The sequence below is a fragment of the Apodemus sylvaticus genome, chromosome 19 (genome assembly GCF_947179515.1).
Source record: "Apodemus sylvaticus chromosome 19, mApoSyl1.1, whole genome shotgun sequence".
NCBI lineage: Eukaryota > Metazoa > Chordata > Mammalia > Rodentia > Muridae > Apodemus > Apodemus sylvaticus.
The window spans coordinates 58,397,134-58,410,422 of record NC_067490.1 but is presented as its reverse complement, the minus strand read 5'-3'; the positions used below and the strand labels follow the sequence as shown (position 1 = coordinate 58,410,422).

The 13,289-nt window shown below is 37.8% G+C and overlaps 1 protein-coding gene across 1 annotated transcript; it reads left to right on the top strand.

Moving 5' to 3' along the window:
* Positions 1 to 2,244: 2,244 nt before the first annotated feature.
* On the top strand, positions 2,245 to 3,192 carry LOC127669727 (olfactory receptor 2B6-like). The gene has a single exon (XM_052163918.1). The coding sequence runs from the start codon at positions 2,245 to 2,247 to the stop codon at positions 3,190 to 3,192; it is 948 nt and encodes a 315-aa protein (XP_052019878.1).
* The last annotated feature ends 10,097 nt before the right edge of the window (positions 3,193 to 13,289 follow it).

Genomic DNA, 13,289 nt, shown 5'->3' with positions numbered 1-13,289 from the left:
CCTCAGGCATGGAATGAAAAAGTAAAAGTTTTTTCTGGAAACAGATGAGATAAAATATCAAAGGAACTCGTTAAGATTAAAGACAAGAGCTGGGCTGTGATGGCACATGCCTGTAAACCCAGCACTCTGGGAGGCAGAGGCAGACAGATTTCTGAGTTTGAGGCCAGCCTGGTCTACAGAGTGAGTTCCAGGACAGCCAGGGCTATACAGAGAAACCATGTCTCGAAAAAACCAAATCAAAAAAAAAAAAAAAAAAAAAAGGTAGTGAATATGCCTACTACCCTGTAGGGAAATGTTACTATGTATAGGGATATTTCTTTAGACCTGATTATGCAATAGAGAGGGCAGGCAGGCTTCAAGCTTGCAATTCTTCTGCTTCTGCCTCCAAAAGGATGAGATTACAGGGGTATGCTATCACACTTGATTTATAGGTAGAGATAGAGGTCTGGCTGTAGAAATACTCTCTCCCTATCATTCATCACTGTCATTCATTCTACCACCAGAGCAATAGCACAGACTTAGAAAATAGGCCCGGCTAAAGAAAGCCTTTAAGATTTTCATTGTCTCATTGTAATAATAGGGTGGGAAAAAAAGGTGTCAGAATAATAGTCAATGAATCTGAAACTGATTTATCAGTCATATCAGTTTTACTACATCCTAATAGATATCTGTTAATTTCTATAATACAGTGTATGTAGGTACAAAATAAAGCAAACACACTATTTTAAACTTCTACCATGTAAAGGAGAATCCATAGTTAATTGACATAGAACTGAAACTGGGGTAGGTTTACAAGTTACATTATATTGCTTAATATACTTACCTATATAAGTGCTTCTATGCTTGTTTTAAAGAAGAATATTGAAGCATGAAACTGACACTCAAAATCACAGTTAGTAAGCAGAAAGCCTGGGATTTTAACAAAGGGCAAACTTATACAAATATTGGGATTAAAACTAAAATGAATTTAAGCATGTGTATATTGTGTGTATATATATTTGTATATGAATGTGGGTATTCGCAGGTGAAAGCTTATGAGAGGAGAAGAATAAAGGATTTCAGGAATCATTTCTTTTCTTCAAATTTGTTTTAAAGCAAGGTATCTTATTTTCCTGTTTCTGTGATGAACATATGAACTTCTGGCAAATCCTCCTGTCTCCCATCTTATTGGAAGAGTATTGGAATTACAGATGTGGCCCACTATCCCCACTTGTGACCTTATTGCTTTTTTAATTATGTAGGCTCCAATGATGAGCCTTGGGTTATATGGCTTGGGCTGCAAGCCTTTTGTCAACTGAGTTGTTTCCCAGCCCAACAAAAACAAATTTAAGTCAAGAATTAGAATAATTGGCCATTGAGGTTACTTTTCATAAGTGATAATATAAAGGAATTTCAATGTGGCAGCTGAGGTAGTAGACATAGTAGAACTAGTGAGTCATATTTCAGAATAAAGAAGGCTGAAGGGAAATGTGTACATTTGTGTGTGCTAATAACACTGAGCAATTACAAGTAGATACAGAATTGTACAAGGATTTAAACATTTGAAACTCTGGTGTTTCTCTAAGATGAAAAGTCTTTTATAGAGATATTTTTAAACAGCATGTTCACAATCTACAAATATCTTAGGCCTGAAATTTTAAGAAGGTTCTTAAACGTTCTGCTTTGTTTTATGATGCTTTTTATCTCACCATAGGATGGGCCGGAGAACTTGGAAAGAACAAAAGAAGTCCTGGCATGACATCTTCTTATCACCCAGGTTTTATGAAATGTTCCAGGTCTCATGAGATTCTTGGTCTTATTCTCATTGTGAGAAAGATGGATGTGTTGCCCTAAAACACAGACACAGACCCACTGCACTCTGCCTTTGCTACATTGTTCAAGTGGTTTGGAGGAACTCTGTCTTCCCCAAATTTGTGTTAATCTATTCTATGCTGTCGCTACTAAACGCCCACATCATGTTGAGCCAATGGTATTACTGAGGATGCATTTTAAAAGAAAATATAACAAAATCCAGAAAATAGCTAACCTGAATTAACCAGCCATTAATTAAGCCACATTCCCCAGGTATACTGCTGTTCTTTCAATACTACAACCATGCCAAGGCAATATTATACAGAGAGAAAACGGGCATCTTATCTCTGAATTACTTCTAATTTTCCATTGTTTCCTCTTAGCTGAGTGGTGACCATCTCTGAAATTAGGTATTTACAGGTTAAAGCTAGAATTTTACTTGTTAATAGTAATATGTGGATCAACAATCAGAGCTCTGTAGATGACTTCATCTTATTGGGATTTTCTGACCGGCCGTGGCTGGAGACACCTCTCTTTGTAATTTTTCTGGTGGCCTACATCTTTGCCTTATTTGGTAATATCTCCATTATCCTGGTTTCTCGCCTAGACCCCCAGCTTGACAGCCCCATGTACTTTTTTGTCTCTAACCTTTCTCTTCTGGACCTCTGCTATACTACAAGCACTGTCCCTCAGATGTTGGTCAATCTTAGAGGGCCTGAAAAGACCATTAGCTATGGTGGCTGTGTGGCCCAGCTTTATATTTTCTTGGCCTTGGGCTCAACTGAATGCATCCTTCTGGCCATCATGGCCTTTGACCGCTTTGCTGCCATTTGCAAGCCCCTTCACTATCCTATCATCATGAACCAGAAACGGTGCATCCATATGGCCACAGGGACCTGGATTAGTGGATTTGCAAACTCTCTTGTGCAGTCCACCCTCACTGTGGTAGCCCCAAGGTGTGGACAGAGAGTAATAGACCATTTCTTCTGTGAAGTTCCAGCCCTTTTGAAGCTAGCTTGCATTGACACAACTGTGAATGAAGCTGAGCTTAACGTTCTTGGAGCTTTACTGCTCTTGGTGCCTCTCAGTCTCATCCTGGGCACCTATGTGTTCATTGCTCAGGCAGTGCTGAAACTCCGTTCTGCTGAGAGTCGCTGGAAGGCCTTTAATACCTGTGCTTCACATTTGGTAGTGGTCTTCCTCTTCTACTTTACAGCTATCAGTATGTATGTTCAGCCTCCCTCAAGCTATTCTCATGACAGGGGCAAGATCATGGCTCTGTTCTACGGCATTGTCACACCTACCCTGAACCCATTCATCTATACTTTGAGGAACAAGGATGTGAAGGCCGCCCTGAGGAGGGCACTAACAAAGGAGTTTTGGGTCAAGACAAGGCAATAGCTAAAGAAAGGCCAAAGCAGCAAGAATAAACAGATTTGCTTCTCAAAGAAAATTCTGGACTTGGAATTCATGCGGGAACCATCTAACAAATGCCACAGAGATCTTAAGAGTGACTGGGCCAAGAAGGAAACAGTCAACTATTGGTGAAACATATATTGCACTTATATACCTATACAAGTGCAATAGATCTCTCATTGTGGCAATAACCTTAAGGGATGCTTGAACTGCAGGCAGGACTGAGCACTGTGACTGAAGAACTCATACAACACCAGATGGCCATAACATTTGTTATTCTGAGTCACAGTAAAGACACTCATTTTAAAGCACATAAGAAAAATCTGTAAGAAAATTTGTACATCAAAAATTTAAATATAAAATATTTTGAAATAAAGCTTGTCTAATAATTCATAACACACCCAACACAATTTGGGGTTGTTACTCCATAAACAGGATGTGGTTTAAAATTGTCTAATCTGGAAGAAAAGGCAGAACAGTATGATGATTTGCACAAGAAACTCTAATTAGAATAACAAATGTTGAAAATGTTCTAACTGAAGAAAGTTAAGTCACATGAAATTTATACACGTAAAAAAGCTATCTCATTCAAGGCATGTTCATTTTATTTCAATGTATGATTGTGAGAACAATATTAAATTACAACCTTTGGTGAATATATTAAATATTTTATTACTTTTTGCTTTTGACTGATTAACAAATACATATTGGGTAAAGCTGTAAGGGAGAACTGAGTTCATCAAATGCCAGCATTATTACCTTAATAGGAGTAAAACTCATATTGAATCATAACATGATTTCTTCAACAAGTATAAGTTGTGTGTATAAGACAATTTTTTTGTCATTCTTTTCACCAAATGTGTGCAGCAACACTTTCCTTAATTCAATGTGCATGAGGGGGAGAGAAAAGGGGACAGAGAAATGGGGTGAACGCATATAGGTAATATTTGAAAGTGCTTTGAATTTTTCAAAAAGGACATTGAATTTAATACTTAAAATTGAAGTTGTAAAAGAAATCATAGATGTGTTGTTAATACTGAGATTAAGAAAAAAAACAAGTTCCATAATTTGGAGCCAATCTTGAAGCAAACTTTAATTAAATACTGACCATGATAGACTCTGGTCAGATCTGCTCCCTGGAATCCAAGCAAGTAGCAATGAACACAAGTCACAGGAGCTTTTTTTTTTTTTTTTTTTTTAAATAAGTCTTTGTGTGTGTGTGTGTGTGTGTGTGTATAAAACCTGAGTACACTGTAGCTGTCTTCAGACACACCAGAAGAGGGCATCTGGCATCTGATCCCATTACAGATGGTTGTGAGCCACCATGTAGTTGCCGGGAATTGAACTAGAACTCAGGACCTTCGGTAGAGCAGTCAGTGCTCTTAGCCACTGAGCCATCTCTCCAGCCCCATCAAAGGGGCTTTTAAAGACAAAACCATACACTCACTGTACTTCAATATGACTTTGCTATTTTCCAAGAACTACAATACCCAGCATTCTAAGACGTTACCTGGTCCTTGGGCACGTGGGACTTACAAGATGAATATGGCTCTTACTGTGTCTAAGTGAAAAATGAGTTATTTCTCATTTCATTAATCTACACAAATTTCTCTGTGATAATTTATAAAATCATGAACATATATGCTCATTATGAATAATGTGACATTTTCATACTGTGAGTATACATCCATAGGTTTTCTTTACACAAATCATATACTATAAAGTATAAGGTGTAAATGTCTAAACATTCACCTAATGAATATTATTTCTTTGTTTTCTGTCACTATTTCTTTTTTTTTAAATGTAACTGTCACTTTTTTAATATATGAGTATACTCTAGCTGCTTTCTGACAGAGCAGAAGAGGACATCAGATCCTATTACAGATGGTTGTGAGACACCACATGATTGCTGGGAATTGAACTCAGGACCTCTGAAAGAACAGTCAGTTCTCTTAACCACTGAACCATCTCTCCAGTCCCCTGTCAATATTTCTAAGTTTAAGATTAAGGTCTTGACAAAATTTTTAAAAATGTTCTGAAAAATCCTTTTTTTTGGGGGGGGGGTTACTGTTTTTTGTTTATTTGTTTTTGTTATTGTTTTAAGTTGTGCAGCAAATATTCTAGGGTATAGAATCTGAAATTTAAATTAAATGGGCTTGTGATTAGCAACATTAATGGTTTATATTTCCAAAATTATGGAAATTTGGAAATTAAGACCATGAAGATGTCATCTAATACAGAATATGTGCAAAAATCATATCCATTAAAGTACTCCAGTAAATTGAGATGCTACAATCCATGAGACTTTTCTTTTTGTGTATGAATTCTATTTGTTTACCAGACAACTTATTTAAAAACATATTACAGTTGCTTCTTTCAGCAACACTGATTAACCCAAACTTTCTTTAGATGGGCAGATTAGTCCTATTTGAATCTTTTACTTACTCTGTCATTTGTTAACTCACAGAGCACACACATAGCCTTCTGCTTCTCAGTATCATGCTGTAGACATTAGTGCTCAGTAAATAAAACAAGGATGATTGAGCTACACTACAAGGGCTGTGGCAATATTTCCATCTCCCTCTAAAACAAACAACAAAATGCTGCATTTCCTATCACTGACACCAAGGTAGCTTCTCCTTTTCCTGCGTTTCCAATTGATGAGGAAAAGGAATGTGGAGCATTAGAAAAGGCTTTTGTAAAACCTTGATGACCCATTGTTATACAAGAGGAGAGCCCATTTCCTTAGCTAAGTATAATCTGAAAAGGAATCCCAAGTTTACAAAGTTTTTTATCTCAGTATTTCTCACAAACTATTGCCTTTTATTAGGTGCGATTCACAATAATATGACATAAAATATAAGCTAACCTGTATTAACAAACGTGCATAGTATTAATGTCCATTGTTCAAGCAATGTTAATTCTCAGAGACCATGTGATGTTGAGAGTAGATGAAAAAATTACACCTTAGTTTCTTAGGTTTTCCTTAAAGTCTAGATAAAACTCAAGCATTAAATATTAAAACTTTTGTTTTGTATTGAAATACACATAATCATTTAGTTATGACAGTAGTATGAATTTCTAAACAAAATCACCAAAGAAATGTTTTGCTGTTTGTGAGATATTCTTATAATTCTCCAAGCCCACTGAGTTAGGATGACGCAGCAAAAAGTACCTTGGTGGGTCTGTGCCACGTTATGCTGCATAGACTACACCATGTAACAGATCTAACAGGAGAAGTTTACTGAGGAAGGGGAAACAGAAGCTGGAGTGGGGACATAAAAGAGAAGTGAACACTGGCAAGCAGAACAAAAGGGAGATAGAGAAAATGAGAGAGGCGTGACATCTAGAGGGACCTTGTAAAGATGTGTCTATTACATAGGAAAAGATGGAGCTCACAATGACAGTGAAAATGAGCCACATCTTACAACAACAGGTATGTAAGCTACTGGTGCTAAGTCACTGAAAGGTAGGCTGATGGAGTACCTGATTTACAACATTCCTCCCTTTTCTTTGCTAAGAAAGGGTGAGAAAATAGAAAGGGAGGTAGGAATGAGGCTGCTGTGCTCTTTACAATGCTTCCTGCTGTCTGAGGTTGAAAGCATCTTTGGAGATGCAAGTCCTAGGAATGCTGGCTAATTCCCTGATTGTCTAGGCTCTGTGTGATGATCTGGATCTTAAAAAAGTACAGGCCTTGTCAAAGCAATCTGTGAGACTGGACCATCTATCTGGGTTTACCACTTTAAAGCTGCCTGGAATGCAGATTTGGAGGAAACATCTGGACCTGGCAGGATGCTGGAACAGATTAGGGGCAAAAGATAAAGTTAAGGAGTTTACAGATTTTTTTCCCTCAGGTCCATGGTCCTGGTAGTATGTGGAGGGGAGTCCTAAGACCAGAAAAAGGGGAAAGGATCCTATCCGTAAGAATAAACAGATGGCAGAAACAGACTGTTGATTGACAGAAATACTTATCTGGAGTCCATTTGACTCATGAGAGGTGGATTCAAGAAAATTCCCTTACTATTACAAGAATTTTTTATGCTTATAAAAAGATCAGTTTTAGAAATAAAGATCAGTTTTATGTTTATAAAGAGATCAGTGGTGATAGCATCACCACTGTTTGTAATATGTACAGAAATTCATACTGTAGAGATGTTGTAGACATGCTACCAAGAGCATTGTTTGTAATTTATACTGAAATCCGCATTGTAGAAAAGATAGTAAAATTACATTTTTTGTGTCATGGTAGAATCTTGTGTTAAAAAGCATGAACTCTCTTTAAGGGGAGCTTAGGATGGACAAAACGTCCCATGAAGCAAAAGGGCAAAAGCTTGTGATCTTGATTTTCAGTATGACTACAAACTGTGAAAGAGGGACTATTCCCTTCTATCTAGAAGACTGGAGGTATATACAGAAAGGTATCTCTAGAAAGAGAGTTTTTAGCACAAGGAGAAGCACTTCTAAATCTATACTTAGAAGACAACCAAATAAATAAATAAATAAATAAATAAATAGATAAACAAATACAATCTTAAGCTTGTAACAATGATAGTAGTTGTGGTAGTGGTAGTAGTAGTAGTAGTAGCAGTAGTAGTAGTAGTAGTAGTAGTAGTAGTAGTAGTAGTTTACCAGAGCTAGGTTAATAGCTTATCAGAACTCCAATGAATAATGTTAAAAGTCTGAACTTTTGTAGTCTTAATAAAACAGTTTATTAGCGAGAAAAATAAATCTGAAGCATTTTGCATTCTTTTTATATACCATAAATCACTTTCTTATCACTTCAGCTTTCCTGTCCTCTAACTTTCAAAATTTCCATTTACACACATTAAAACACCCTCTTAGACCCTAAAACATTTTCTTAGGTTCCCACAATGTAAGCCCTTGTATTTTCAGATCTAAAATAACCCTTATACATTTTTAAATATTTACCACAGGGCACATGTGGTTAAATACTGAGAGCAATCATTGTAAAAAGAGTTCCTTTAAATAAAGGAATAGTGAAGCATTACATTGAAATCTGTTTTGTGAGGTTATCTCTTTTCTCAGTCTGGTAACAAGGTATATTGTATATAGGCCTAGTAGTAACTCTAGGAGAATATGGCCTGTGGCCTGATTGTATACATGAAGAGGCAGGTCCTGAATCTACTAAAAATGGTCAGAGGGCAGGCATCCAGAAGACAGTCAGAGGACTACCCACCACCTGGGTTGGGAGCCACTTTAATGAATAAGTATTTGGTGGAGAGATGGACAAGAAAGAGAAGCAGAGCAGTTTTTATACCATGAAGTGAAACAGAACTGTAGACTTGAAGGTCTCGAGGAACATCTTGACGTGAGAGGATTATGCTGCTACCAGAGGTTATTTTGATTTCTGGGCCCATGCTGCCACCAAGGGCGGTGCCTGGGTTTATGGTTCCATTTTACCAGGGATCTGTGTGATGTCTTTGGCCCATGTTGCCACTAAAGGCCATGCAAACATTCTGATCTGCTGTCTGAAGCCACATTGATGTCTATAGGTTATATGAGCAGATCTCATCCCTCACTGGCTGTGACAGTATAGATAGCTGTCCACAGCCCCCATCCTGGGAAGCACTGAAGATCTGTCCTGGGTAGCAAGGGTGTGGGAGAGCTGTCCTCATCCCTCAATGGCTATGGTACTACAAAGAGCTGACCCCCACCCTTCACATGATCAGTTAGGGAAAGCTAGCCCTAGTGATGTGGGTGTGGGGAAGCTGACATGATGACCAACTCAGCTACTAAACTGGTCCAAATCCAGGGCTTTGAGATGGCCCATCCCAACATCTAAATCATTTATGAGCTGCTGGAGTGTATGAAGGAACTGTTCCTGCAGAATCTCCATGACTTAGAACAACAGCAGGAAATCCGAGAGGATTCTTGGTGAGGGTCTAGTATTCATGGGTTGGCAGAAGCCAGAGGCCCCAAACCAGACCACTGATGACTCATTGTCAATGAACATTTGCAAGTAAAGGTGTTTGGGCAAAAGGGTATACTGTGTAACACACCAACACACACTGCAGCTTCCACAGAAAGATGGAATTTTTTGGTTTTTATTTGGTTGTTTTTTTTATTATATTTTTTTATTTTCTTTTTTGGGGGCTGGTTTCATGGGTGGAGGACAGATGTGGAAGGACTGGGGAATGGGTGGAATAAGGGTATATGATGTGAAATTCACAAAGATTCAAAAGAAATATATTAAATTTTTAAAATGACAGAGACTTGGCCGACTACCTGGATAGAAACCCTAGGTTTCTCCATGGTCATTTGGACAGAAGTCCCAGGGTAGTATCAGTCTTTGGCTGCCAGGCCCAGAAATCTGGTAGACTTTCCTGTAGGGTAGGACCTTGGGGCAACTGCAAAGTGGTAGGGCAGTTCACAGTTTGGAGAGCATTCTGGCTGCAGTCAGGTGAAGGGCAGGTTTTCACCCATAGCTGGCCTTGACACATTAAAAACAAACTCCAGGTGGACTTTCTTCTGTGCCTATCTTCTTTGGAGGAGAACAGGAGTACTGCCAGGAAATAGCATATCTCTCCCTCATGAAAAACTTTTTTATTGAACATTATAAATGTCATTTTCTGCAGATCTCTGAAGAGTTTGAGGGACATCTATCTATTAAGTATACCTGATGTAATTACTTGCTCTAGTTACTTAACTTTGAAAACTGAATAAAACTTATTCCTGTAAGTAATTATATTAGCACGAGTACAAGTATAGTTCTTAACATATTACAGAATTTGTTCATTTGTAAGATGACTGACAATATTAACTTGTATTTCTTAATTATGCTTAACAGTTTACAATAATTTAGTGAGTCTAGGACTCAATAAGACTAGGACTTTATATTCCATATCTATTATGTTTACACTTAAAAATAACATTTTTTTTTTTTTTTTGGCTTTTTCGAGACAGGGTTTCTCTGTGTAGCCCTGGCTGTCCTGGAACTTACTTTGTAGTCCAGGCTGGCCTCGAACTCAGAAATCCACCTACTTCTGCCTCCCAAGTGCTGGGATTACAGGCATGCACCACCATGCCCTGCTAAAAAATAACAATTTTTATTTGAAGCTCTTCTAGTATCAAAATAAAACTTTTAATCATAGACACAGTCCATAGAGAGAGTGGCAACTCCTTTGATCATTTTATAGTGCACAATTATATACCATTGAATTTTTTGTATGGCTTAATTTATCCAAATAGCTAAAGATTAAAAAAACAAAGAAAGCTAGACAATTATTACTGTGAACATGAGTAGACCTCAGAAACTTATAAATCTTGATTATCAAACATATGTTGTTACTTTTCTAAATTTTCTCGCAGCTTGGTGTTAAGCAGTTACCAAAGACATGTCATTAGTCCTACATCTTAAATTAACTTTTATTAATCTGAATAGACCTTTAGAACCTCAAAATTTTATCATCTTAAACAGTATATCTGAAAAACAATTGAATGGCATATATAATATGTTGTAGCAAATATAACCTTAATTATCTAGCATCATAATTAAGCTTGTACCAATTCAAAGTATTTGAGCCTTGTTGCTTCCTTAATATAAAAGGAGATACAATGAGAAATAGAAAGCTCATTAGGACTAAGACGTTTTACAATTGTTGCTTTATGCCATGTGGTCATCTTAAGATGGTGAGGTCACATAGCATGCACTCTTTAACCTTAGTAAAGATAGTTGCCAGCCCATGTGGCTGCTTACATCCTGATGAGATCACTAGCAGAGATGGGAGAGAGCTACATGGTTGCTATTTAAAAACAAATATTTTCCTACCTATACATATATTAAGATATATTATTTAAAAGGCTTATGGCTAAAATAAATATAATTTATATATAATTAATAATTTAAAATGTTTATATACATATATATATGTATAGATATAGATATATATGTATAGATATAGATATATATCTACAATAATTTACAAATCCTGAGATAAGAATTTACAGCATAATCTTAGGATACTGTTTTTGGATCTAAACCAGGGGTCACATGAGGACAAGCTGTAGCTTAAGAATCTGACTCCAGAATTTGAAATCAAATTCACAAACAAATGATCTTCATACCTTAAGAGATTATTTCCAGCAGGCTCTGCAGGGGGGAGTAGGTGCAAGCTGAGCACACCACAGCTAGCCTACTTTGTTTTTTCCCCCTGCTCCCACCTTAACACACTGTGGGGGACAAGGAGATCAGACAGAAACAAAAAGGGCTCAGAGAGAAGAAAAAAGAAATAGGGAATGAGGAATTTTTATGTTCCCCTGATCATTTGGTTAGAAGCATTAGGATTCATTATTTAAGGTTTATGGAAGCCAAATTTGACTGAAAGGGGAAGATAAGTTTAGAGGCTCTTAAGTCTGGCACTAGGTGTAGTCCTGATAGGTCTATGGTATTTTTTCTTTTTTAAAATTAGTTATTTTATTTATTTACATCCCGTCCCAGTCCCACCTCACAGAGTTCTTCCCCCCATCCACCCACCTGACCAACTCTGAGAAGATGCCACCACACCCCCATATCCCCTCACCTTGGAGAACCCACTGACCTGAGAGGTTCTCCAAGAAAAATCCCAAAGTGGAACAAGGAGGTGGATGAAGCAGTTCCCATAGGTGAGGTAGAGAGGGCAGTCCAAAGCCTGAAGTCCAAGGTGGCTCAAGGATTTAGGGAAGACCAGGTAAAAAAGGCACAAGTTGGACAGCAGGTTGTCACTTCACAGTCCAAGGGCCAGGGCTAAAAGCCCAAGGAGATGTGGATGACTGGTACCAGGACTTTCCAATGAAGCCAGAAGGTGAAAACCACTGAAAACTCACCAACGAGTCCCAAGTGGGCAATTCCACCAGAGACTCAGGGAAGCATTTACACTTTCTGAGATGGATCAGTCACCAATTCATGGATAGAGTGTCATTGTAGGCAGACTGGGGATAAAAGATAGGGTCCTAGTGTAGCTCAGGCCCACAAGAGGGGAGCACACAGGCACCAGGATATCCTACCAAGTCTCTAGTAGTAACTTTAGGATCAGGCAGCACCTGGAGCTTGGCTGAACCAGGCCAAGGTATGCTACATTGATTATGTGATATAACAGATCTAACACAAGAAGATTATTGGGGGTAGAGGGAGCAGACAGTCACCTTGGAGTTGGGACATGGGAAAAAAGAGATACCAACAGAGACAGATAAACAGGGAAACAGAGAAACAGTCCAGATGTTGAGAGGGACCTTTTATAAAGGGTATGCATGTCACATAGAAAAATATGCAACTCATAGTCATAGTGGAAATATACCACACCTGGTACTGACAGGTGATGGTGTAAGTTCCCACAGGTGAGGTAGAAAGGGAACTTCTGGTGCTGAGATGCTGAAACTTAGGCTGGTGGAGCACTGATTTACAACACAAAATATCTATTTGATTCTGTCCACATCACAGACTTGCCAGAAGTATTTCAGGGATTGGATGTAGAAAACCCAACTTTGAATTTTTAACCATATAAATATGGTTCACATTTCTACATGAATGCTTCCCAGTGTTTTACCATTAGAAACCATGGGAAAGACCAAAGACTTAGACTTAACTCTAATGTAGATTGAATGAATTTATTCTTACTGCTAGCAAAAGAACAGCAGTCTTAGAGCCAAACATACAATGCAGTAAGAAGCTAAAAGAATAATTTATAAAGGTGAGCATCAAAAGTTTATATTACAATGTTTTTAAATATTTATTCATTATTTTATTTAAGTATACTGTAGCTGTCTTCAGATACCAGAAGAGGGCATCAGATCTCTTTACAGATGGTTGTGAGCCACCATGTCGTTGCTGGGATTTGAACTCAGGACCTTCGGAAGAGCAGTCAGTGCTTTTAACCTTTGAACCATCTCTCCAGCACTACATTACAATTATCAATGGAATTCATAGCTGGGCAAGAAATTGTTTTACACCCCTCAGATCATTCTCTTTCTCACTATAGAGTAATAAAAAGACTATTTTTTATTTACAGCAATAAGCAAAGATTACAAAAGAGAAAGCAGGAACAGCATTATCTTATTATCTCACAAGCAAGACACTAAAATCTCTT

Excerpts from the sequence above, each read along its gene's own strand:
- LOC127669727 (XM_052163918.1), top strand. The coding sequence starts at position 2,245 with ATGTGGATCAACAATCAGAGCTCTGTAGATGACTTCATCTTATTGGGA.